Source organism: Dermacentor albipictus, chromosome 8 (assembly GCF_038994185.2).
Source record: "Dermacentor albipictus isolate Rhodes 1998 colony chromosome 8, USDA_Dalb.pri_finalv2, whole genome shotgun sequence".
In the NCBI taxonomy this organism is placed as follows: domain Eukaryota; kingdom Metazoa; phylum Arthropoda; class Arachnida; order Ixodida; family Ixodidae; genus Dermacentor; species Dermacentor albipictus.
This window is the reverse complement of record NC_091828.1, coordinates 9,436,635-9,464,624: the sequence shown is the minus strand read 5'-3', so window position 1 is coordinate 9,464,624 and position 27,990 is coordinate 9,436,635. Positions and strand designations below refer to the sequence as shown.

General features: G+C 47.9%; 1 protein-coding gene and 1 long non-coding RNA gene across 4 annotated transcripts in view; both read left to right on the top strand.

The window, feature by feature from the left end:
• Positions 1-4,335, top strand: part of LOC139048616 (uncharacterized) — a 177,359-nt gene extending 173,024 nt beyond the window's left edge. For all 3 annotated transcript variants that reach the window (XM_070523048.1, XM_070523047.1, XM_070523049.1), the window contains one exon: positions 509-4,335. In XM_070523048.1, coding sequence (XP_070379149.1) covers positions 509-2,357 — 1,849 coding nt within the window. In that variant the 3' untranslated portion in view covers positions 2,358-4,335. The remainder of the gene's footprint in view (positions 1-508) is intronic.
• Positions 4,336-6,039: 1,704 nt separating this feature from the next.
• The window catches only part of LOC139048362 (uncharacterized), a 49,829-nt gene continuing 27,878 nt past the window's right edge, over positions 6,040-27,990 (top strand). Inside the window, exon 1 of the long non-coding RNA XR_011507635.1 lies at positions 6,040-6,891. This is a non-coding gene — a long non-coding RNA (uncharacterized lncRNA). The remainder of the gene's footprint in view (positions 6,892-27,990) is intronic.

Genomic DNA, 27,990 nt, shown 5'->3' with positions numbered 1-27,990 from the left:
TATATTTTAGGCAGAAACATAATATTTTACATAGATATTACGTACATGTAGTTTATATTTTATAACATACCTAAAAGTTGCCATAGAAGTGAGTTTAGAGTGCATTGTTTGCATATAAATGGCAAAGCATACCTATAATCTTGGACTAGCCCTGCGCCGCAGACATTGAAAGGAACAGCCCACAACTGGTTTTGCCAATGTAACAGTAGGCCTTGATAGAGCCAGTCATTGACCACAAATGACGTGCTACCTTGGAACTGACCTTTGTGCTGATACTGCCGTGGAAATTTCCCATGTTGTCCTAGTACACTGCAGCTTCCTTTCAGACGTCACGTTGCCGTGCCGCAATGTGATGTGTAGTGCTATAGTCAGCTCTCTAGTTGTGGTGCCTAGTCGCAGATATGGATTTATGCACAATGCATAGAACATGTGTTGGCGAGTGTACGTAATTAGCAATAATATATCTGATGCCTTTTTTCATGGTCAATTTCTTTTCTTTTCCATGCAGGTCCTGCAAATTTGTTGTCGACAGCTCTGAAAGGCGTTCCGGAATTATCTACACTCCGAGACAGACTCTTCCAGACAACACAATATGCACGTTCGAGTTCCGGGGCCGCTCACGCTTTGACCGCGTCTGGCTCTACTTCACCAGTTACTTCGTACCAGACAGACAACCGTGGTCCAGTGTGGAAAAATGTGATGTAGGTCAATTGGAAATCTACGATTCTCCTGCATTTGATACAGGCTTTGTGCCACCACCAGTACTGCAAGAGAGGTTACAATATGGAAGACATACTGGAGAAAAAAACGCCAGCGATCACAGCGCTATTGCAGGTTTCGTGGGCCGCTTCTGTGAGAAATCAATGCCTCGCATCTGCAGCCACGCAAACGACTATCCAAGCCTTGTGCCACCACGTCCATGCAACGTAGAGACTGAAAGCTACCTGTCTAGCAGCCCGAGAATGGCTCTTTTGTATAGAGTCTTTGGCAATGACGATGTGACATCAAAGACGAGTTCCTTTGTTGCCCGCTACGAGTTCGTGGACACATCTCAGAACGGTGCGCCAGTCAACAAAAGTCAGTGCGATCGCGTGTTTCGCAGCAAAACAAAGTCACGTGGTCGCGTAGCCTCACCGAGAAATACATTTTTCTACGGTCGAGGGGGGCAACAAGACCTGGCCTGCACATATCGCTTCCAAGGCACTTCTTCTCAACGTGTACGCCTGCGGTTCGACAAAGTTTTCTTCGCTTCTGAAGGTTGCGCCACGGCGTACGATCCCACTCAGTTGCGCTACACTTGTAAATATGGTGGCCGGCACTTTGTGGCTGCCTTTGGACCGAGTGCTGGTAAACAACGGTATGCTGAACTCAGGATCACAGAATCGTGGTTGGCCATTTCCATACTAGCCGGCTGTATATGCAGCAACTCCACGTTTTTACCATCTCCTTTAGATGTCACATCGGTGGGCAGTGAACTGCTCCTCAGCTTTGTCATTGTTGGAATGACTGCTGATGAAGATTTCACAAACTTTGGATTTGAAGCGAGTTACGAGTTCTTGCCCCCAAATGACTGCGGTGGAGACACGGGGCTCTTACGAGGAATTGTTGGAGAAGCATCACTGGCACTCACAGCCACTAGCGATGACGACGGACTCACTATTCCAGGAATGGGTGCGTATCGCTCCGGTGTATATAAGCGGTGTCGGTGGCTTCTTGAGGCCGCCCCAGAGAAATTCCTCTATCTGAATGTAATCGGGGGAAAGCGACAGTCTCGAAACTGCGGGGACAGCCGCCTGCTCGTGTATTCTGGTGAAGACTTCACGCACACTACGATCATCTGTGCCGACTCTAGTAGTCACGACGAAGCGCAGGAAAGCATAACCGGGGTCGACATTTTCTCACCTTCCTGGTCCAATGGCTCTAGCGTGATGTCGTCGTCGACAAGGCCGGAGCGTTTGCTTCTCGAAACCCTCTGCACGGGAAGCTCCACTCCGTTCAAGGTCAGGTGGATGGAGGTCACGCGGCCTTTCTTCAAATCTAGCACTGGACAGTCTTTCCGGAACGTGGACTGTCTCTACGAATGCCCTGAACTGGATGCCTGCATTAGCCCTGAACTTTGGTGTGACGGAGAAACGCACTGCCCATCCGGTTACGACGAGGTGCCAGAGAATTGTACTCGGTTTCCTACGCTTCCTGTAGCGCTTGGTTGCGTCGGTGCTGTCGCCATGTTTATTCTCGCATTTGCGACGCTAACACTGATGAGACGTTCTTGCCAGTTTCGCAAATCCAAAGCCGATGGCACAGCATCAGCAACTCGGCCTGTTGGATCAGAGGAAATGCCCATGGACAGCATATGACAGAAAGCTTCTGAGAATACGGAAGCTAAACAAAGTTACCGGATTGAGAAGGTCAGTGTCACGGGTAGCAAAATAATAAATGGTGGACATTCCTAGCAGATTGTGTTAATGTCATGATAACAGACGTTACATATCATGCGCATTAGCTTGTGTATCGCTGGCTGTGCAAGGAAGGTGCGAGAATTCAAAGGGACACCTGCAAGCTCAAACCAGCTGTCTTGTAACGGCGTCTATTTGTGTACATCGTATGCGCAGTTTGGCGTAGTAGAGTGCGAGTTCTACAATTATGAACACGTACTTTTTTTTCAATCCGACAGTGGACGGCGGATCATGCACATACCGTGTAACAAACGAACAAGGTGTAGCTGTTTCTTTTCTCTGCATTCTGAAGTGCTGTGCTGCCACAGAGCGAGGACGTCTGTAGCGAGAACTGTAATAACAAAACCTAAAGGAAGGCGCTTTGGTGAGACCTAAATGACAAAATCTCGCCCTATCTTTGTGTGTGAAGCCTGTGGCGAGAGTGATAGATATCTTTGCCATCATGTCATAAGGACACCCTACCTTTGGACCACTGTGGAAACTGGCGTGGTGTGTTTTCTGATGTGATCTCCCTGAAATGTGGTATCTGACTCTGCATGTATTCCATTGTGTATTATAGCGAGTGACTCCATATTCCATAATTTATTTTTTGATAGTTTCGGCAAATTTTGTGTGACCAAACAAATAATTTTTAAGTATTACAGCTTCTGTGGCACTTGAAAATATTTGAGCAGATTCACAAAATTCTTTTTCTTTGTGAATATTTGCGCGTCGTGAGGCAGTTGACCCTCGTCGCTATCTGCAGTTGCGGGACCGACCGTTGGCCAACGTGCAAGCGTTATTACATAAAGCAAGCTCTGTAAATGTAAATTGCGTACAAAATACTTTAGTTACAGGCATTTTAAGTATTCGGGAGTAACTTCAGCTACAAATATTCGTATATGTGAGGCATTACATGACAAGTCTGGATTTGTTTGTTGCGTTCATGAAGTTATTTTATATAATGGCGACTTTATTACTGGTAGTTTTACATGTCAAATAACTATTGATTTCCTTCTTCACTTACGAGCAATGTCGCTACCTTTACAAGTATCGATTAGCATTTGCTTAGAAAATGGTTATAACTGCGGCATCTAATCAAAATTTTGTGAATTGTGATATGCACTTCTGTACGTACACATTGATGTCAAGAAAAAATCGGGGCATGTTTTAATAGATGCGATTATATAAATTGCCTATTATAAGTATGTCAAGGCACCGATCGTTGCGAATTAAAACATATTTCGGGTAAAAGTACAAGTTACGGCGTTGTTGGGCGGCATCCTTGAATGCGTCACTGGAGTTGTAAAAATACGCCGTTGACTTAAAAACATGATAACTTTAGGTACACCTTAAGATGTTAATTTTAAGGCTAGATACTGAGTTTGTATATCGAACACAGCAACTAATGGGTGAGAAAGGACGGACGAGATACAAATATTCAGAACGCTTGTTTGCATGTCGAATCTTTCTTATTTGCCTCGGCAAGAAAACAATTACTGCTTCAGATTCGTGCTGTCCAAACAGTTCATTGTCACTATGATAGCTACTTTTTATGGAGGGTACTGCTGCTGTGAACGCATTAATTTCTCATGCTTTAAGTATGATCGAGGAACACGAAATTGGCACATCTTTGTTGTATCCCCTAGAAATGTAGCGGCTCCCGGAAACATATTGCTGAAAAAAACGTTCAGTCTGCGTTCATTAAATGTTTTCAATGCCTTGCGAGAAACTCATGCAAAGGGTGGTAGTTTCTCGCTAGAGATTGACAAAGTTCACGGAAACTGCTGTTGTAGCCCCAATGTCAACCACTTGTGATGAACCCTTCTATGTGCCGTGAGTGTCGTGACCAAAGAAGAATGTGACTGCCTACGTATTTTGAACTTCAATGAGCCCAGTTTTCCGCGAAAATAAATATAAAATTTTACTTTTCTTTGTTATTGCTGTGGACGTCGAGTATGCTTTCTAATAATGTCACGGTCGTAGGCTACGCCATCGCCGCCACATAATCTTTTAGGACGAACGCGAGGCAGCCCACGCAGCGTGCTGCCTGTCGCAGACACGGCCGCTTCTGGTCGGCTCGCCGGGCTGTCCTTTTGCCTCACCGCCTGCGTAGCCTACGAGGACTTCCGCAGAGATGGCCTCCGCTATGAGGTTCCTGCCTTAAAGTCGGATTGAAGGCGAGTTTCGTTCTTTTCTTAAAAACATTTATGTCGTTCGAATCGGTTATAACTTCGTTTAGACGCCACCAACTGGAAGGGGCGTCAAATAAGTGTGTTCCGAATAAAGTGTAAATTAGGCACCAACTGCAAATACAAAATAAAACAATCTGTAAATGCTCAGAGAGACGCTTTTTACTGATGAGAGAGGGCTTTTTTATAACCTTGTCCAAATGCAGAACTAAGTGTTTGAGTGTCTTTAGTATAATAATCTACTGTTATTAACAGAAAACGGAATATCACCTTTGCCTGAAATACAGCATCGCCGACAAAATGATGTCTTTCTTAAACAACCCTGATTTCTTAGAGCAGGTGGCGGCAGATATGCAGAAACTGCTAAGAAGATTAGGAAATTTGGAATTCTCGATCTTTTTTTTTCCCAATTATTTACGGCGCACTCGCACTACTGACGTAAAGAGTTCCAGCTTGAATGGGTGGTCTTTATCGCATAAACTGCTTCGCGGTGCTCTTAAGTGCCTCCGCCGTGTTTTGATCATGCCGTCATGAACTGGTTCGTACAATTCAACCAAATTTTTCACTGTAGCCTGTTGGGTGCCCAAAAGCTTGTCACGCACCCTATACATCCCGCTGTATCCTTCAAAATCGCAGCCATCTGCCGTTTCGAATTAGGTAACGAAAACTGCTGCTGTGGAGCAGCGGTAAAATAGAAATCGTGCAGTGTACGCCTGTCCTGCATGTGCAATTAGCGTCCTCATTCTGGCGTCGCGAAAAATGGCATCACGCCAACATTTTGTCAGTCATGCTTCAGATTAGGTAAAAGTGATATATAGATTTCGGCAACCGCCGACGGTCTATTTAACATTGGCACACAGCAAATTCGTCAAATAGAAAAGGAATAACGCCTTTCTCAATCTCACCGCACAAACAATTGCTTTTTGTAAAGGTGACCCTTCAAAACAGTTGAAAACGGGATTCTAAGACCAGCTGCTTAATCTATCATTACGATAGTATTCTTTGTCTAGGCCCTCCACTTTGCAGGCATCTAAACGACAGGGTCCCCTCGGCGGTGGCGCGGCTCGGGCAGGTAGCTCAGCACCTGCAGCAGTCGAATCACTTGTACCGCTTGCGCTGCTCACTGTGCAGAAAGAATTGAATGACAATATTTTGCATTGTGATTATATTGTCATGTGTTAGCGACAGTGATGAATGACACAGTGTCGAAACGATGAGTTAAAAATTTGGGTCTTTTTAAAACAAGTAACGCTCAAGCACAATAATAGTGGCGAGCAGAGTCGGCGATCGCCAGAAATCTGATCTGCGGGTCAACCTCGTCGGCTTTTATACGCGAATTCGTCGAATGTTCCAGTGTAGTCGCTGGTGCCCGCGTGGTTTCCGAAAAGTACTAAACAACTCGCGTACTGCATACAATCAATTACAAAATTCGCAAACGATGACAGTCGAGATAAGCGCGAACGACACCAAACAAAGAAAACCAAACAATCACGAACTAGGGCTACCACGCGCATGCGATGCTACGAAACGAGCGGCCCGGCGGGTCGGCATTGCACCAGTTTCCCACGCGCACGTCACTGAAGGGGGCCGCTCTCGTCGGTCTCCACCGTTCGCGGCTCGCGTCCGTGCGCTCCCCAACGCGTGCGCTCTTTCGCTCGGTCGCTCGGCCACGCCGCCGACGTCAACGCTCGCCGCAGGAACGGGCGCTTAAGAGCTGCGCTCTAAAGAATTTATTCCAGGCCCCTAAGTTGGCACCAGGCTACGTCCAGCATCGCGCAGTGCGAGCCTCTGGTCTACTACTCAGCGTGATATGATGATGCTGGCTCGATTATTCGAGCAGCAAGGAGTGCAAATCATCGACGGTCTCCAGTGAACTAAAATATTTAAACAAAGAATTCTCGCGCAACTACCTTCTTGCAAGCGCACCACATCACAGATGGCTGTTGCTGTTTCTGGAGCGGTACGCGTTCGTGTAGCCACACTAAACCCGCAACGCCTGTGCACTCTCAGGGACTGTGTCTATACGTTTGGCGCGCTCGGCGCCACCCAACATCAGTTTAGCTTCCACCGTGAAAACGTCGTTCTGCTGCGGGAGGGCACAGCATGGCTACTGTATGGCAGTGCCCACGTGGCATATTCATCGAGCTGCAGTATCCAGCAGCCAAAATGTTTTCGTCATGCCAGGGATTACGCCATGCTTCTACATCCCATAAACCGCGACGCATGACCCTTGCTTTGAAGAAGTGGACTCGGGAATATTGGAGGTGAGTGCGTTTTTCACTGTCTATAAATGGCTTAATTGAAGCCTGTGTAAACACGGCTAATGCAGGCTTAATGCAGAAGCTCGGTATACCCGATCGCTCGAAAATCCGTCGCACTCGGTGGCGTCATCGAATCGTGGTACCGAAAATGTCCAATGGCGCAACGAAAAAATAACGCGTAAGAATGTTCGTATTCACGCCAAATTTCTCAGAAAGGCTCCTGTAAACAAATTAAAATAATGCTTTGAAAAAAATTGATGATTCTTTTCTGGGTGGGAGTTGAACCCATGGGCCTTCCGGGAGCGAGACGAGCACGCTTCCCCGACGCCACGGCTGATTTTTTTTTGTGACATGGCATTTATTCCAATCAATGAAATGAGGTATCTACAGGAACTATTCACAATATTTTTTCAATCATGGTGTTTTACGGGCCATAAACACTTTCTGATTACGAACCACGCCGTAGTGGGGGACTCCAGAAATTTGGACCACCCTGAGTTCTTTTACGTGCACCTAAATCTATGTACGCTGGTGTTTTCGCATTTTGCCATCATCAAAATGCAGAAGCCATGGTCGCGATCCCATACCGCGACCTTGTGCTTATCAGCCCAACACCATAGCCACTAAGCAACCACGGCGGGTATCCACAATATTGTGAGCACCGTGCTGTAATAACCGATCTATACGAGCAGTACATACAAAGAAAACGTCAGACAAAGCAATACCTTCCATCAGAACGAAAAACTCGAAGTAAAAGTTAAACATCTAATGAAAAGTTGATATCAAACCTGCTGACATTCTTCTTGTCGTAAATGGCCTTTAAGTGCTTAATCATTTGAATTAAATGCGATCTTCAGGAAATTGTCTTCCTACGTACGAGTTTTCCATATGTTATGCAAGCCTATCAGCAAAAACATATCGTATGTTACCTACATCATCGCATGAAACAAGATATCGAATATTCAGAGAATTTATATTAAAATATTTTTGCAAATCTCTATAGATGACATCCCAGAATAAAAAGGCATTTGTGCAATCAATAAAGCAGTGTTCAATAGTTTAAGGCACGTCAGAAAGGCGACAGTTCTTTGTTGAAAGAACACTTTACTTTCTCCGAAGCCATGCATGGCTTCAGAGAACATGTTCTTATTGGTAAGGTTTCAGTATACAAGAAAGGGGGTTAACCAAACGGCGCGATTTTTGTAATCATACCATGAGAAACGAACAAAGACGCCAAGGACAGCATAGTTGAAATTACGTGTACTTGCTAACTCAATTAAAAAAATTATTAATTAATGGCAATGCAATTGGATAAAAAGCTTGCCGCAGATGGGGAACGATCCCACATCGCATTACACTTGCGATAGTCTAACCACATGAGCTACCGCGGCGCCCTTTCCCCATCCACTTTCTTGGGCATTTATGTTTTACTACTACAACTAACCTTGGGAGTGTTAGCCCACGTAACCACTCGCAAACCTTGGCTGCGGATATGGAACATGCTTTCTGCCGCAGGCGTCATGAGCACGTGATCTTTTTGAATGAAGGCTACTGACCAATAAACCCAGACATGCTATCTGAAGGCATCAATGTTGCCGAATTCGAGACACTCGTTATATAATGAAGGAGAAAAGAGGTTGTTAACCAAGGGGCGTGAATTTTATTAATTATATCATGAGATGTCAACAAAAACGCCAAGGAGAGCATAGTGGAAATGACGTGTACATACTAATTGAAATAAAGAAATGAGAAATAATGGCAATGGAAGTGGACAAAGAAAACAACTTCCCGCAAGTGGGGAACGATCCCACGTCTTCGCATTAGGTTCGGAATGACCTAAGCAATTGTGCTATCGCGGCGCCGTTCCCCAATCCACTTTTTTGGGTATTTATGTTCGTTTTTCAGGTAGCATGTGGGGGTTTATTAGCCAGTTTCCTTCATTCAAAAAGGTCAACTCGTGACGCCTGCCGCAGAAAAGATGTTCCACATCCGCCACCAAGGTTTGTGAGTTGTGGCGCTGGCTAATACCCCCGAGGTTAGTTGTACTAGTAATATATTTTCGTGGCACGGTGAATAAATAATCTTTAGAGAATTAAACAGTCAGAAAAGCAATAGGAAAGGAAACCTTACTCATGAACCCCCCTAAACAAGGTCTAGAAATCAAGTTTGGAGACAACACAAATTCAGGTAAGACATGAACCAAGTTAACCTGCAATAGGGTTCTTAATACCGGACGAGAGCTGTCACGAAAAAAGTGAACGCGCCTAACTATCGCACATACAAATGCACCAACGCTAGCCCTCCCGCACTCACTGGGCGAAAAGTGTTGTCGCGTCTCTTACGTTCAAAACTGGAAGACTATGTACATGTTGAGAACGTCCTCTGAAAACATTGATTGTAACGCCTTGCGCTTCGAAGAACCTGAAAGACAAAAAACTTTGGCTGGTAAAATCATGTTACAGGTTTCCGAATATTGAAAGACAATGCGGGACAAGGGTATTTGGCAACGATGCTGGGCTGGAACGCAGTGTGCATCTAATGCTATGTTCAGACTACGTTCGTAAGGCGCCGATTTTTCGTAACATGCGTAAGCGGAAGCGCAACAAGCGTATGCGTCTAGTTCAGACTGTGAACATAAAGGTACCAACGTGCGCAATCCACGGGAAAATCGTGGGTGAGAGTGTTAAAGGGTCGGCAACATTTACGACTGCGATATTACGACAGTTGCGGCACAGCCAATGACCGATAAGCTTTCGGTTTTCAACAACCGGTGACGACACTTCCGTTCTTCCGTCTGCAGACAGCTCCCGGCGCGGGAAGTGCCATTCCGACATTGAGTGCGCACGATTGGCTGTGTTCGTGAAACCAAGGTCGATCCAAATAGGTCGCGAAGCTTCGGGCGAAAAGCGGTTCAGTACAGATTGTCACCGACATCAGCATGGGGGGTTATGGCAGCAGCGATTGAAGCACGACTATGTTTGGAGGGAACAAACATTGGGAAAGAAAAACGCGTTTTTTAATTCAAACGAGACACAGTTAGATTCATTCAACGAAAATAAAATTCCTAGACAGTTTTATACATTCTTGACGAGTTAAGAAAATACAAGTTTAATTTTATTATTATTAATAAATGCATTTCTTTTAAACGCCCATCGCTACAGGGGGCGTTGACGCCACTATCACTCGTAATGCAACGCACGTCTTGAAATGGGCAGAAAGGCGCACTCGTATCACCTGTTGAAATACGCCCCTCTCACAGTTTGTGCTTTCTTGCTTGTCAAAGTTTGTCTGAATTTGGTGACGTGGGTAGCTTCATTGCTTCTTAATCTGTTCAGTCAAATGTAGTGAGTTACGACCGCCAGATAATTGTGTAGTTGTTTTCGTGCGACCGCACTGGCCGACGGGCTTGGCATCCAACAATAGGATCAGCGCTCTAGACCTAAAGCTTTCGTCCGCCTCCAAAGAAAGTATGTTCTGTGCAGGGATGCGATTTCGACAACCGTACGGCTGGCTTTTTCCTGCATCGCTTTCCACGCTGACAGCTCGAAACGCCCATCCCGTCGAATGGCAGGGCATTCGAATATATAGCTCCAAAGGAAGAACAACAAAACAAATTTCGCGCCTTCGAAAACAAAATGACGTCATTTCTGCTTTTAACGGACATGGCGTCACATTATTTTTTTCTTCCGCCGGAAGTGTTCCCACCACATACAGATGGCGCTAAGCCCCATGGACCGCCGATGGACCGCCATGTTTTGAACGTATGGGCTCCTATGGAAGCTTCGCTACCAGGTACATTTACCTTGGTGAAACTTTTTGCAGTGCGCCTAGCGAGACTGTTTTCAATTCATGTGGTTTATCCGCCGCGGAAATCGATGGCCGCAGATGCGTGCTCCGAACTTCGATGAGTGGTATCATTAGGTTTTCAAGGAAACGGAACTGCTGGGGCGACATGCGCATGAAGTTATGAAACATCGCAGCGTGGCCAACTTGGAGCTTGGCGAAAAGGTTGTTAAAATCGCCGTACACGGCCCTGTCGAGAAATACTTGCCGCACCCAAACCCTTCTGCGTCGCCTTCGTCGTCTTTGGGCGATTGAATACATGAATATACGTTTGTTTTGAGCGTGAATTTCTTCGATCTAGGCCAGCGCTCGCATGTTGACAGGAGCCATATTGGACCGCTGGCGACGTCGATTCTGCAGCTCCAAATTTGATTGGCCTGTTGTAAAAGCTGTTTTTTAAGCAGCAGTAAATGTGAACAAAGGTGCCGGCTTAACTGCCGTAACGTTTTTTACAGTCGTTACGTTCGATACGCCGAATGAACTGTTACGCGCGTTACGACCGTAGTGTGAACATAGCTTGTACGCTCGTAGTGGGACTCCCAGATATTCAGCTGGCACACAAGACCATTTAGTGCCAGCATAATGTGATGATGTAATGGCCCTAGATCCAAATCATAGCCCTGAGCTCTTAGAGCTATTAATTTGTGCAACTGAGACAGTACGAAACCCTTGTATGATAGAAAAAGCTATATCCATGCTGGGCTTGTCTTTGCAGAAGAATGCGATATCATCAGCGTATTCTAACACCTTTACCACATTACCAAGAATATTAAAACTATGAACATTGCCTTAGTTGAAAATGCCCCGACTGAGCGGCGAGTGCGGACATAACGTATCCAGCTCATAAATTGTGGGGTTTTACGTGCCAAAACCACTTTCTGATTATGAGGCACACCATAGTGGAGGACTCCGGAAGTTTCGACCACCTGGGATTCTTTAACCTGCACCTAAATATGATTACACGGGTGTTTCCGCATTTCGCCCCCATCGAAATCAGGCCGCCGTGGCCGGGATTCGATCCCGTGACCTCGTGCTCAGCAGCCTAACACCATAGCCACTGAGCAACCACGGCGGGTATCCAGCTTTTCCGAACGCGAGGCTTTAGTTCGCTTGAGTGCCATCACGTGGCGTACTGAACTTAACTTTTCAAACTTCCCGCGGTGACGTGGTGATGACGTCAACAAAACAAAAATGAACTAAAAGCTATTCACGGGCAAGTAACTTCTCCACAATGCTTGGCCCGCCGGCGTTATCAGCGTTCTTGATAAAGCTTAGCCGTTCGTCGCCTGGATTGCGCTTACCATCCTAACAGTGTTTAGCCGCGACGAGCGATATTGTTTCTCGGCTTTTATACAGTTCCTTTTCTTTTTTATTGTCTTTAACTTTTTTTCTTTTTGATGCTACGGAGTAAACCGGCTAGCGTAACCGTTAAGGGCCGTTTATAATCCGACGTAATTCGCCGACGCTACGTCACGTCGGCGAAAACGACCCCTCTATAGTCGGGCGCACTGGCGCAGCTAACGTAAACGGCGGCTTCAAACGCGCCCCGACGGGCCCGGCGCCGATATGGCTCCTGAGCCATTCGCGCGTCGAAGTCCACCACAATGCATTGCGCGCGAAGAAAAAAAAATTACCGACGATTACGTTACTTCCTAATGCGAAATTTGAGCGCAGCAAATAAGCTGTTTCACCTTTTCGATAGATTGAGGCAAAGGAATCGAGTAACACATGTATGCGTTATCACAGAGTTTTTTTTAATTTCGCAGTGGCGAACGGCAGCGGCAATTTCGCCTCGGGCGGTGCACATATACAGATCCGCCGCCACCCATCTGGCTCTCTGATTGCCACCGCACAGGGCGAACGGCAGCGGCAATTTCGGCTCGGGCGGTGCACATATACAGATCCGCCGCCACCGATCTGGCTCTCTGATTGCCACCGCACAGGGGTTGCATTGGAGGAGGAGCGAAGAAAGGAATTAAGTTCGAGCCGGCGCTTTGACAACCGGAGACTCGCAGGAAGAGGGGGAGGGGGGCGGCGTGTACACCCAGCGGCAAACGATGGGGGCAGAAGCGCGCGCAGCAAGCGGACAACACGATAAAGGGAGGAGGGAAGAGATAGCAGCGACTGACTGATGCCGCTGACGCCGATAGTGAGTCAACCCCAGCTGCGGAGTTGGTTTCAGGGACAACGCCGCCGATGCAGACACAAACAATATGATACCCTCGCTTCCGCAGCGCTAAGAACCAGGTCTAGCCGTGGGAAGGTGGTCACGTATTCGTCGACGCGCTGGGGCCTACGTGAAATAACCGGCGCGTCGGCAACTGAAGAGCACCCTATCCGCCACACAAGAACAGGGGGGGGGGGGGACCCTTTCCTCCTCTTTCTGCATGGCGGCGACGGTGTTCTATGCAGTCACGTTATCTTGACTCTCTAGCGGCGTCAGCGGCATCCAGCGGTATCAGTCGGTCGCTGCTAGAGCTGGGAGGATGAAAGGGGGGCGGAGCTGGTTACGAGGCCGAAGACAACGCCGACGACGACGCGAAACCCAGGAACGGACGCCAAAGAGCTGCGCTCTAAAAGGCGCCAACACAACTCCGCAGACGGCTTTTGCGGACGGCGCGCGCCTTGGCGAACCTTCCGCGCATGCTCCGAAGATTGCCGCCGACGGCGCGCGCGTTGAAGTATAGAGGGGATGGCATCTCGGCTGGCGCAACGCAACCGACGTAGCGGGACTGACCGCGAGCGACGGTCGCCCGCACGCCGATAACGTCGGACTATAAACGTCCTTTTACGTTGGCTGCGCCGGTGCTCCCCTCTATTGGCGGCGAGGAGTTACGGAGTCGCCATCTACTGGAAGCGCCTCGCTGGCGTAGTATGAGGGATCACGCAGTGCGCTCCTCATAAGTTTTGCTGTCAGCGCTCACTGAAAACACCACGCGCGAGCCCTCCCGGACATTTCTGTAAGTACTTTCGAAATGAGAGAAGTTCTTTGCTGTCTAAATAATAATCTTGCGCAAACTGAAAGGCCGGAATCGTTTACAATCGTCTCTTTACCGAATACGTACAGTGAACTCCATTGCACGTGGTCGCCGCGATGGAGTCTCCCGAACCGGCTTCAAGCGTGAAAGGTAGGTAAACGATGAGAGCAAACTATGTGAGATATGTTCTTATAGTGCTTGTATAACTAAATGTAGCGTAGTGGAATAAAGCACAGGTTCGCAGCGACAGACTGTGCGTCTGCATGCTTGTCCGCGCACTGTTTCGCTTTCGCCGCGTGTGCATTTTCGCACCGTGCCAAGAGCTTTAGGCCGCAGAATATAAGCATTTGACAGTATACAAAACCATTATTGCGTGGGCGCTATCAGAGCTGTTCAAAAATAATTTCATTTTAGAGACTTCGACGCCTACCCCGGGGAGGACTCTGATGTGCCGCCGCGACGATTCAATCTTTTTTTTTTGTTCTAAATTCTTTGACGTTTCAATGTTATTTCTCGAGTTCCCTCGCACTGTATGTTTATCGGTGTTCTCAACGTGCGATTTCCCGCTCCTTCTTTTTTTGTAATCCAGTGCATTAATTCATAACACAAACATGATCATATGCCATGCTTGTTTTTAATGTGCTTCTCAACGCTCCCTTTCCACTCGAGTGAACTAGCCAGTATCTATAGAATTGACAAGTGCATAGACCAAACCGTCATGAAATCAGTCGGGCAGTGGGCTGGGGCTTTAGTCTCAGTGAGCGTTTTCCGAACATCGCAGACCCGGCGCCGTAGCAGAAATCTTCCTCGCGTCTGTGCTTCCTGCATACCCGAGTTGTTGCCGATGACTGTTTGCCGGTTTTATGTTTCGCGAGCCAAGCTTCACGCAGCTTCTTGTCCGGTGGCTACGTGTGAATAAGGCTGACACCGGGCTCCGTTGTGTACGTCCGGCACTGCGGCACCGAGCAGTAGCCTACCATGTTGCGCGCCTTCACAGCAGCCACTACCTATCGTAGTGATTTCAAGCGTTGCGAAAAGAGAAACTCGAAGCGGGAAAATCTCGCCACTAAATGAGGACCGCAGCGTACGAGGGAATTTAAACTCTCGTTTTCAGCTCGCTTCGGCGCTCCCGAAGCAGCCGACGCGGCTGCTAGGTCCACTTGATCTCTAATAGCACGTCACGCCGACGGTGGTGCCTGCTTTTCCAGCGGTGGAGCTCGAGGCCAATAGAGGGGTCGTTTTCGCCGACGTGACGTAGCGTGCGCGCGCGAGGCCGTTACGTCGGATTGTACACTCCGACGTTCTCGGCGCAAGGGCGAGTGGCGGTTCCGGTCGGTTACGTCACGTCGCGACGGCGCGCCAAGCGCAAGTCCGAGGCTCTACCCTCCAACCGGCTGCCGCTGCACCGAGCGCCCCGAGATCCCGCGTTGCCACAGCAACCGTGTCGACGCATGCGCAGAGAATCAGCACCGCGGAAGTGCGCGCCCGCCGTTTTCTTTCTCCTTTTTTTTTCTCGAGATCGCGCGCCTTTTCTTTTACGCGCCAACTTGCAGGCATCGTCGCGGTCTAAGTGTCTTCCTTTTCGTGCTAAATAACATTGCGCATATTTAGAGGATGCCATAGAGCAACCATGCATGACGGAAGCCGGTGCGGGCATTGTTGCGGCATCGTTCGCGCCGCAAGTGCACGCGATCAATCTGCATTCGGGGGATTTTTGACAAGCGCTCGGAACTCGGAGAATACAATCATCTCGTGCAGGAGCTCCGACAAAGTGACTCCTCCTGACATAATCGCGCTGCAGGAGACAAACACCGTGCCGACACTCAAGGGACACACGTGCCAAGAAAAAGATCGCTTGGCCACCTAAATTAGTAAAAAACTAGTCGCCATAGCACACGATGAAATTCCGGACACGCGGATAGAACACATCGTGACAGAGATAATTCCAAAAAAAAGGGAAAACAAAAAAGCACTTTTATCATAAACTTATACAGTCCACCAGTACAAAATGACAGGGATTTTCAGAAACTCTTCATAGGAGCCAGCAAGCTAGCGAAATCCTAAACGCTGCTTTTAATGGGCGACTTTAATGCCAGGGGACAGAGCTGGGGATATCAAAAAGACACTAAGAAGGGAATGCAAGTTAGCGACGCAGCAGAAATCACAAGCTGCACTCTCTTAACGGGCGTAAACCAACCAATGCGCCTAGGCAACAGCGTTAGTCCCGACACATGCCCAGACCTGACATACATCAAGGGAGCTAGGCAAGCCACGTGGGAGAACCTACTGGAGAACCTGTGTAGTGACCATTTCATTATAGGAACGCAAGTGTCAACAGAGAACATCAAGCGCAAGATAGGAACAGCCAAAATAACAGTCTGGAACGCTTTTCGAAAAGAATGCAAGCACATGGAGGGTGGGATAACCTCCATAGAGGAATGGTGCAAACAACTTAAGGAAATACAACAACAATACACCCAGGAGGTCGAAAGGTCGGAGCAAACACCGGAGGTGGACTCGCGACTCCTGAGGTTATGGGAGGCAAGGCGTGAACTAACCAAAGGATGGAAAAAACAACGACTAAATAAGAAGCTAAAGAAGAAGATGGCAGAGGTTATCAAGGAGGCAGAGGAATACGCAGCCCAACTCACACGACAAAGTTGGCAAAAGTTTAGTGACTCACTGAATAGAACCCTCAGCACCGCAAAGACCTGGCGTATCCTCAAGGCTCTGATGGACCCAAACAAGGCCAAGTCAGAAGGTAACAAGGCCATCCAAAGACTGGTACACAAATTTGAAGGGACAGAAGAGCTACTGGAAATAGTCCGTGTAAAGTGCTACGGGCAAGATAAACCCGAAGCGTACACAGAGAAATACCGAGGCGAAGAAAACGCCGACATAGACAGACCCATCACTAAGGAGGAAGTTTTCGCAGCAGTTAAGGCATCGACCCGGAACACAGCAGCAGGCGCGGACAAGATTAGGAACGCACTAATCCGCAACCTAAGTGATGAGGCGGTCACACAGCTGACGAACTTCCTCAATACACATTGGGAAGTGGGGATACTGCCAGATGAATGGAAACATGCGGAAGTAGTTATGATCCCCAAGCCAGGGAAAAAGCTACTAGTAGAAAACCTACGGCCGATATCACTCACTTCGTGCCTTGGCAAGTTCTACGAGCGAATCGTGACAAGGAGGCTACAACAACACATGGAAGATGAAGATCTGTATCCCCACAGTACGTTCGGCTTTCGCACCAAATTATCAGCCCAAGATGTCATACTACAAATTAAAGTTGGGGTTCTAAGCAACATCCCCTACGACGGAGAAAACAATAATGGCACTCGATGTCAAAGGGGCGTTCGACAACGTCAGCCACGCGGCCATCCTCATGGGTCTGGACGATCTCAACAGCGGAAGAAGAATCCGCAGCTCCGTGACAGCGTTCCTATCAAACAGAATAGCCACGGTGGGGTGAGGAGACCTGCGGACAGACAAGTTCCACACGCCTAACAAAGGAACCCCGCAGGGGTCCGTGATCTAAGCGACCCTTTTAAACATTGCAATGATTGGGATAGCCCGGAAGCTGGAAGAGATCGACGTCATACATCACACCATTTATGTCGACGATATCACCGTCTGGACTAGCCAAGACTCGCTCAGCCGAAAAGAAGAACGACTACAAGCCGCAGCAACATGCGTGAAAGAATGTGTTATGGAAAGAGGCCTCGCCTGCTCGACGGAGAAATCAGAGTTCCCGAGACTCAGAAGAGGAAAATGCTCGAAAGAACAAATCAGCGTCACCCTACAAGGAAAAAAGATGCCAGAAAAAGACGCCGTCAGGATTCTGGGAATGTGGGTGCAGAGCAATCAACGCTGCACACACACCATAAACCTACTCAAGCAAGCGACGGCACAGGTGACACGTATGATCACCCGCGTCTCGCAAAAAAGAAGCGGCATGAAGGAGGAAGATACAGTCAAGCTGATCAAGAGCCTCATAATCAGCCGGATTACGTACGCCCTCCCATATTACAACACAAACAAAGGCGAACGGGATCAGGCCGAAGCCATCATGAGGAAAGCATTCAAAACAGCGCTTCACCTGCCGGCCAACACCTCGACAGAAAAGCTCCTGGCCCTCGGACTCCACAACACGTTCCAGGAGCTCAAAGAAGCACAATTAACGTCGCAGCTACTCAGACTCCAGCAGACTACTACGGGCAGAAATCTCCTAAAAAACTGGGGCACAAAGAAATTGAAAGGCAAGAACAAAGAACGGCAAACCTACCCGATGAGTATCGCAGCACCATCAAGGTAGGGTCCCTACCAAGAAACATGGACCCGAATTTACACACAGCCAGGCGGAACGCTAGGGCAAAATATATAGAAGAATACCTGGCAACAAAAGCGAACACGGTATACACGGACGCCGCGGTATTTGCTCGAGAACGAAGGGAAACAAAACAGAGTTATCGCGGCAGTAATAGACTCGGACTAAAGCGAAATTGCTTGTGCGTCGGCACGGGATTGTACGGTAACCGAGGGAGAGGAAATGACTGTTGCTCTAGCAGCTGTGGAGGACTACCGCAGAAATAGATCCCTTATAATTCTAACAGACTCCAAGGAAGCATGCCGAAACTACATTAACGGCAGAATCGGTCAAAAACCGCTCCAAATCTTCCTCCGCGCTGGCCAACATAATAAACGCATAAGACACACAATCTCTTGGGCACCTGGGCACACTGAGATTGAGGGCAACCAAAGGGTTGATAGGGTCGCTCGCGAGCATGCAAACCCAGCAGACCTAAACAGAGATCCTGAGGATTTCATGACAGTGATCCCAACGTACTCTGACATACTAAATTACAATAGAGGGACGAGGATCAGATATCCCCCGCCCAACAATACACTCACTCAACAACAGACAGTTTACTGGCGAAAGCTGCAGACAGCAACTTTACATATACCATGCAAAATCTTCGCAAGTCAATACAGAGACTCATGCCCGTGGTGTGATGCAATACCCGCACTTTATCACATCACATGCGAGTGCAATACGAATAAGGAATTCCACAAAATAGAAAATCCAAGTGCGGAGCAGTGGGAGAGCGTGCTCTCCAGCGGTGACCTTAGCCTCCAACGGAAGCTGGTGGATCATGCCCGACAAGCAGCCACGCTCAGTGGTGCCCTGGAATAGTGGCGCCAACCATGCAGGCCGGAGATCTTCATCAACCAATAGAAGATCAAGACATCCGGCTCGACCGCTGAATTACTCTTTCTAGGGTAATAAAGTTTACTTCCGCCTCCTCCTCCGAGTGCTTCTCGGTTATCCTCGCTTTGCCTCGTGAGCACTAGTATTGCATGAAACTTTACAGTGCACATTGACATCTAGGTAAAGTTGAAAGTAAAAAAATATATATAATATTATAATGAGAACTTTGATACGAACGAAATAACAGAGGCCGTTTCCGCAATAAATTATTTAAAGTATAACATTACCAAACCGTGCAAAACATGCCATTTTTCTAGGCAGTGCGAGGAACTGCAGCCACCTGCTTTAATCTGAACGCAAGAGCGAACATCGTTGCAATTTTAGGGAATAATCAGACGTCAAATTCAGCGATAATTTCCATTATCCGTACTTTGCATCTGGCTGCTGCTTGCCTGGTCGTTCTGTGCAGGGCCTATGGACAAGACAAATGCCTCATTTGCGGCCATTTTGTTGCAGATGGGAGTGCAACTGTTGCTCAAATACGTAATTTGCTTTACGTTTTCTAATGTATTTTTCGATGGCTCTTTTGTCGCCTGCACAGCGGCTTCGTCCTCGTCATGTAGATCTGTGTTGCCCGTTGAAAATTGTTCAAGGTCACAGTTGCTGCTCCCTGTTGGCGAAGATGTACCTCGCTGTATCGACGTACAATTTGCTTCTGCTTTGGTGTGGTGCTCTACTCCTGATGGTACCTCCTCAAGCTTGCACGTGGCTCTATAGGGGAAGATATATTTGTTACGTAGACAGTATATATATCAGGTGGTAGCGATAAAAAAAAATGATAAAGAAGTTCAAGTGTCAATATTTCGGATTAAAAATATGACCAACTGCAATTCGAAGTCTTCGAATTCAGTAAATTGGCGAGGTTCCCTTGCAAACTTTCACCTACGGCTTATTAGCGCACCAAACAATGTTAGTTAACCTTTTTCACTTGTAGACTCCCTCGACAGTCTGGAAAACTAGACTGCGTAACGTTGCTGAGATTATGACTGCACGGAGACAACCTAAAACAACCTCTACACTTAAATTATCACGCCTAATATATATTGTAAGCATTTATGCGGACTTCATCTGTACAAAGTCATCATCAATCATCGGCTGGTGTTCGTTTTTGCATCGATGCCATTTTTCCTTCTTCGAATAAAGCGCCGTCTAGACAGTGGTATTTCAAGTGGTGGAGGCGCTTTAAGATCCTTTCGACCTCAATCAACTTCCACATCTCTCCTGGAGCTACGTTCGGCACGCCGCCTACGCCAAGAGGCCGCCATGTCGCAAGACCAGACCACAGCGTCCACAATCTCGGTTCAAGTGCCAGTCACCCCCATTCGCAGCCCTGCCAACAACCGGTATCGCGATCCTGAAGTCTTCTCTGGCTTGTCTGGTGAGGACGTTGAAGACTGGCTCGACAACTACGATCGTGTCAGCGAATACAACAACTGGAACGAGACATCGAAATCAAACAACGTACCATTTTACGTCTCTCAAGTAGCCAAGACATGGTTCCTGAATCGCGAGAGGGACTTCCGCGCTTGGTCGTCTTTCAGGGAGCAGCTACTGCGGATTTTTCGCACACGCATGGTTCGTTCGCAAGTTGCGAAAAAGAGGTTGTCGAGCGTGTCCAGCACTATGGCGAGTCATATAATATACCTCGTACATTGAGGACATCCTCGCGCTTTGCCGCCGTGTCCACAGTGCCATGCCAGAAACTGACCGCGTGCGACACCTTCTACGGGCATAGGATCCACACCCTTCAACGCACTGGCCGCTCAAAACCCATCGACTGTGTCGGACGTCGTCTCCGTCTGTCAGCGCCTCGACGCCCTGCAATCAATACGCTCACAACCGGACTTTTCCGACAACCCCCTGGCGAACAGTATAGAGCTCCGGTCTATCATACGAGCCATTTTTCGCGAGGAATCGCAAGCGCTTGGCTCACCCCCTTGCAGCAGCGCTCACGTCCAACCTTCTTCTGCTGACCTGCGCGGCATTATTGAGGAGGAATTGGCCTCCCTGCAGAACGCCCACCATACCAACGCTTCTCCTTGGCCACAATCGGCGTCTTACGCCCAGGTTGCTGCAATGCAAGCCGCGCCGTCTCCAATCACACCACCTGTGAGTGTTCACGATCACCTGGCACCTTTAGTCGCCCGATCTCCGGACCCATCTTACTACTCGGCCTGGCGTTCGTCGAGGCCTGTCTGCTATTACTGCGGCTTTCGAGCACATATCTCCCGGGTTTGCCGACACCGCCAGCAAGACGAACGTCGTGGTTACGATGCCTTTGAACGCGATGCGCCGCCTCCTCGTATCTGCTGCAGTTATGACGATAATCCTCCCGTTGGCCGATCTCCATCTCCGGCCGACTTCTCCAATACCGCACACAACACACGTGCCTCGAGACCCCGCTCCCCATCGCCGCTCCGACGTTCTGTTTCGCCACTTCGACCTGTCTCCCAACTCCATGTCCAGCGACTGGAAAACTAACGAGCGTAGTTTTTGGAGGGGAAACGTCATCGCCGCGAAGTGCTCCAAGCCTTCCTGAACGTCCTTCGAACATGTTGGTGTCTAGGGAGGGTGTCCGTTTGTTAGCTCTGATTGACACGGGAGCCACTATATCTGTTATGCGGGCGGACCTGTGCTCTCGTCTGCGGAAAGTGATGATACCTTATATTGGATCATCCCTGATTGGGGCTAATGGAGCAATCATTCGACCATCAGCCGAATGTACAGCACGCGTCTTCATTGATGGTATCAGTCATCACATCAAGTTCGCGATTTTATTCCCGTGCGCTCATGAACTAATTTTAGGTTGGGACTTTCTCTTGTCAGCGTCCGCTTTAATCTTTTGCCGTCAACGTGTAGTCCATATCACCGAGACTGTTCATTTCAGCGGGAGTGCCGATGAGCCACGACTGCGTTTTCTCACTGCTGCCGATTCTGTACTGCCTCCCGGCCACGAGCAAATCATAAGTCTCTCTTCTACGGACATCACCAATGGCGACGTGTTCATCACTCCTTACGGCCACTGTCTTGCCCGTGGGATTGTCTTCGCTTCCTGCCTGGTGCGGTTCAAAGAAAGTTCTGCATAAGTCATCGCGTTAAACGTGACCACTGAGACAATCCTACCTCAAAGCTCCGCAGTGACATGTTATGTGGATACCCAAACAGTCTTCCTGCTTCCTCTTGCCGCCTCGCAAGCTCTTCCTCACCAGGGCAAATCTGCTTCATCTGCCCTTGCTTCCGTGATAAGTCCTGACCTTACTACTGCTCAGAGTGAAGCGTTGCTAAAATTGCTCACGAAGCATCAGGCCTCTTTTGATATGGATACTCCGTCATTCGGACAGACTTCCGTTGCCTTCCATCGTATCGATACCGATGGCCAGACTATTGTACGCCGTTGTCCCTGCCGAGTCTCTTTGGCAGAGCGCAAAATCATGGAGGAGAACGTTGCCGATATGCTGAAAAGAAACATCATACGTCCCTCTGCCAGTTCCTGGTCATCACCCCTAGTTTTAGTGCAGAAGAAGGATGGATTAGTACGATTTTGTGTTGACTACCACGCGCTAAAGTAGATCGCCCGTAAGGATGTATATCCTATGCCCCGTATCGATGACGCCCTCGATTCTTTGCGAAGGCGCGCAATACTTTTCCAGCCTTGACCTTCGCTCCGGATATTGGCAAATTCCAATGCACGAAGCGGACAAAGAAAAGACCGTCTTTTCTACTCCGGATGGTCTTTACGAGTTTAACGTAATGACTTTCGGTCTATGCGATGTTACCGCCACATTCGAAAGAATGATCGACACTGTTTTTCGCGGCCTCAAGTGGAAAACTTGTCTATGCTACCTCGACGACATCGCCATGTTTTCCTCGACTTTCACTGACCATCTGCAACGCTTAGATGAAGTGCTCACATGCCTTTCTAATGCCGGACTTCAACTAAACACGAGGAAGTGCCGTTTCGCTAGCACAATGATTAAAGTCCCGGGTCATCTCGTTAGCAAAGACGGCATCCAGCCGTCTTTATATATAAGACGCCAGGTCTTATATAAGACCTGGCGCACTACTTCTGACACTTGCAATCAAGGGTTGTGCGATTGCCAAGGCCAGGAATAACGAATGTTTCATAATATATTATGGGATTTTACGTGACAGAACCACGATATCATTATGAGGCACGCCGTAGTGGGGGATTCCGGTATAATTTGGACCACTTGGGGTTCTCTAACTTGCGCCTAACCCTAAGCACACGGGGGTTTTCGCATTTCAAACACATCAAAATATGGATGCCGTTGCTGGTATTCAATCCCGCGACCTCGTCATTAGCAGCCGAACCCAATAAAAACTAAGCAACTACGGCGGGCAAGGAATGTTGGTAGTTGGAGGAACGTGACAGTCGGCACATGAGACAATTTGTTCCCATCCTCATTGCCCGAGAATCGGTACTAGCCGTCGAAGAGTGACATGGTATTTAATGTGATGGAATCCGCGTCCAATACTTCAGACCCGAATCCATCTGTAACTACTTACGACAAGGCATCTCGCTTATACGGGCACTCGCCTGACCGCTGCTGGGCGCTGGCGTCGGCCACAGGACCTACTTGACCTCTCTACAACACTGGCCGACATTCTCGCATTATTTCGCAACATCGGGTTTCAGCTGAACTGCTTCAACAGCCCAACTTATATGTGTCAAAACTTGGCCGCCCTGTCAACGTTACGTGTTTTTTAGGTCATCTTATATATCTTTAGGTCATCTTTAGGTCAGCCTATAAATTTAAGCTAATGACCTCCTGAAATTTTGAGCGTTTTCACCTTTTCAGAAATGCCCGAATTTTAGTTGGCTTCTGTTAATATTTTGGGGAACTTTTCATAGATGTTGAAACCATAGTACGGCCTCCTGACCACGCTGCTCAAAGAGTCATTTCATTTTCCTGAGGGTCTTGTGCAAGCTACTACCTACTTGCCGTTCATGAACCTCCTCATTTCCCTGTCACTTGTATCCCGTTGTGACGACTACGATCCCTAAGAAGTTGGCAATGATGTGGTCATAGGATTGAAGCCGTTTAAATCAATTCTACCTTGGACACGACAGCCGCTTTTGCTCACTGCGAATGAAAGTGTTGCATTAATGAGCACCGTTCTTAAGGAGATAAATTCAGTCTAAAAATGATGCGGATCACACGTACTGTGTGCACTGTGTGTACTGTGTCACACGCAGTGTTCAGTGTACACTGCAATGCGAGATGAAGTGGTCTGCTTTGTATGCATGAAAGAAGATGAAGAAGTAGGCTAGGGGAGAACTGAAGACGAAGAAGTTCGAATAAAATGGCAGATGGCACCCGTCTCACTAAGACTATGTCATTTCTGCTGCCATTCTAGTGAAGAATGCTACATTTTGGTGCAGTCGACAGGATTCAAAGACCAGTCATGCGGGCTGGACATTTTTCGTCGACAAGGCGTCATCGGAGTGTGTGTTGTGTTTACCCGATACCAAATGCACGGTGAGCCAAAGGCGGACCTTCCTATCGAGGTTAGTTCTACCGCGCTGATCAACGTGGTTCTGCGACAAGCTGCAATCAGCCGCCAAGGCCTCTTGCAAACAGGATCGGTGACAGTGAATCTACAACTGCAGACACTGAGCGAACTGGTTTGGGAACCCACATGACATGGAACCCTCAAAGAGAAAAGGCCTGCCGGGAAGGTGAGCGTATACTTGACTGTTATGAAACTGCAAAAACACATTATGCAGCAGAATGAAATAATGATAACTTTTGTCCAAGCGCTTTATCGAGAGCACTCAACACGAGGCATTGTTGAACCGGATGTTTTATAGGAAACTCGCTAAGTGCGCACAACTGTTTGTGGTTATTCGAGTACGTCTGTGACAAAAACTTGTGGCACTCCGACGACACAAAGATTTTGAATATGCGCCGCTATTTGGTCGCTAAAGCCCGAAAAGGGTGTGATGCACAACTCATGTACAACTCATGGATCATGGACCAACATGTTGGGAACTGTGGAAAAGCAACGTTTTAGCGGCTTTCGAAGGCAACGCAGTAGAAATATGGGATGGTGCACTATGGTTCAGGTAAACAGGTGGCTCTCTGCTTGAATACTGTCTGGAGCAGCGTCACCTATTGTATTCTGCAGAACCGAAGCTGTCGTCTCCAGTTCTTGTAGCTTTGATAACGCAATGGTTGTGTATCGAGATGCGTAGTCATGTCCAGCTCAAAGGTTCAATAACATTTGATGGCCTTTTGAATTTTCTACAGACCTCAGTGCCAATAATTACATTGACAAGACAGCCAGGTTATTAACAGAGCAACTTGATTCTCGTAAGCTGAGTGAGCATATAGAGTCGTTGCCGTCATCTGAAAATGGAGATAACTTCAGAAACAAATCCTTGGGAGTCGTCAATCGTGACTGAGGGGATGGTGAAGGATCAATTACCGCACTTCACAACAACCTACTTCCACACAATCTGACTACCCTGGACCACAAGCGCCAGGAAAACAGCTTCAGTGAGACAGTGTATTTGATGTCGTCAAGCTTATTGTATGCCCCCATTAAGGTAGATGGCACTGAAGTGAAGGCTCTCGTTGACAGTAGAGCTTCTGTATCAATTATCAACAAGGCTCGAGTGGATGCCGGCCGTCTGCACTCTGGTAGAACATTGCGTGTCTAAGCCTACGATGGGTCAGTGACCATGCATAGTGAATGGGTCACCCTGGGTATTGAATTTCATGGACATATTATTACCAGTGGCGTATTGGAAATTCCCAATGTCACCTACGATTTTCTTTTGTCCCGCCCAGCCATGAAAAAACATAAGATAAACCGATTTTGGGACGACAATGTAATGGCCGAAGACACGATGACAACGGAAGATCCTGGTGAAGAGCCTAGTGTATCACGGCTAATTTTCACCAAAAAGACATCAAGACAAACTACCCGGAGCTTGCACGCATAGGCAGCTACCCTCCAAGAAGAAAAAGAACAACTTTATTGTAGAATAAAACGCTCAATGGGTGGAGCCCCTAGACAAGGGCCCCACTGGCTTCCGCGCGCCGTCTTGCTTGTCGGATGATGGCCCTTTGGACCTCTTCCTGTGAGCTGGACAGCGCCGCCTCCCATTGTGTATGCTCCGTGATTTCTGTGTTTGTCTTTTGTGGATATGCCGTGCATGCCCATGAGATGTGGTCTAAGGTTGGCATGGCTCCGCACCATGGGCATGTGTCCGTATATCTTTCCGGATGAATTTTATGGAGAATGTGCAGGTTGTTATATGTATAGGTTTGCAGCTTTCTCCATATAACCTGTTCTTCCTTAGGGAGATTCTTATCTGGGGGTGGTAGCTTCATTCTATTTTCTTTGTTATAGTTTAAAATTGCAGAGTAGTTCTGGTCAATCGGGATCGGGTCGTCAGAGGCTTCCTGTGAGCACCCGTGGGGTGTAGCATGCGCACGGGCTACTCTATCAGCCTCTTCGTTTCCCCTGATTCCCTCATGACCGGGTACCCATAAAAGGTGAAATCTGGCTCGGGGTTTTATATCTTGTATAATCCTATAGGCTGCGGTGCATACTCGTCCCCTGAGGTAGCTTCTGCATGCCGCTTGAGAGTCTGATAGGATGGTTATTTGTTGTTAGTTTGGTTCCGTCGCTTTGATAGCAAGGGCTATTGCGATTTCTTCTGCTTCCACGATAGTGGTGTTGTGAGTAGAGGCGCTGATGATTTCTCTGCCCATGTAGTCAGTGACAGCAGCTACCGTTCTTTTCTGCCTGCCTGGGTATCTTGCCGCGTCCACGAAGCGGGAGTTTGGTTTGTCGCCATGCGTTTTTTCAATGTATGCAGCTCTGGCTTCTCTTCTGCCTGCATGTAGAGTTGGGTCCATATTTCTGGGTATTGGCGCCACTTTGATGCCGTTTCTGATTATTGTGGGGATGGGCTTAGTTTGGTTGTGTTTTTCAAGGAGCTCGTGATACCCGAGTCTGCCAAGGAGTTTCCTACCCGTGCTCGTTTGTGCGAGTCTGTTTCTTTGAGTTATCAGCTGACCTTCTGCCAGTTCCTCGAATGTATTATGAATTCCTAGAGACATGAGTTTTTCGGTTGGGGTGCACTGCGGAATTTGTAGGGCGATCTTGTAGGCTTTCCTTAAGCACGAATTGATCGCATCCCTCTCTGTTTTCGTTAGCTGGTAATACGGCAAGCTGTAAATGAAGCGGCTAACCACCAGACCACCAGGCCGAAGACACGATGACAACGGAAGATCCTGGTGAAGAACCTAGTGTATCACGGCTAATTTTCACCAAAAACATCAAGACAAACTACCCGGAGCTTACACGCATAGGCAGCTACCCTCCAGGAATGAAATCACATGTCGTTTCTTTCGACCTCGCAGATAAAACAGTGGTTCTTAGAACCCCCTATAATATGTCCAGAGATAAATAGGTTTTGCTAAAAAAGGAGTTGGAAGAAATTTTGGACGCAGGTCTCATCCGGCCTTGTGTATCCCCATTTGCTTCTATAACTATTGCACCAAAAGAAGACGGGACATTCCGCCTCTGCACAGACTACCGGGCTCTCAATCGTCAAGCTGAATTGATACCAAATCCAACGCCGAGAATCGACGACATCATTGGCAAAACTGGTGGTTGCCATTGTTCTTCACGAATAGATCTGCAAGGACTTTTCGGAGACTCCACGAGGTTAAGAAACGAATAAGTACAGCGCCTTCATAACCCCATTTGACATGGTTGAGTACAACCACCTACCATTTTGGTAGAAAAACTCCCCTGCGTGGTTTCATAAGATTATGAGCGACATTCTGAAACCTTACCTGGGCACGTTTTGCAATGTGTTCATCGACATCATGATCTACTCAAAGACAGAGGAAGAACACCGTAGTCATCTTTCAAAAGTTATTCACGCTCTCAATCTTGCCCAATTTAATGTCGTCTTCAAGAAAAGTGCGTTCTTTCAAGATACCGTAGTATTTCTTAGCA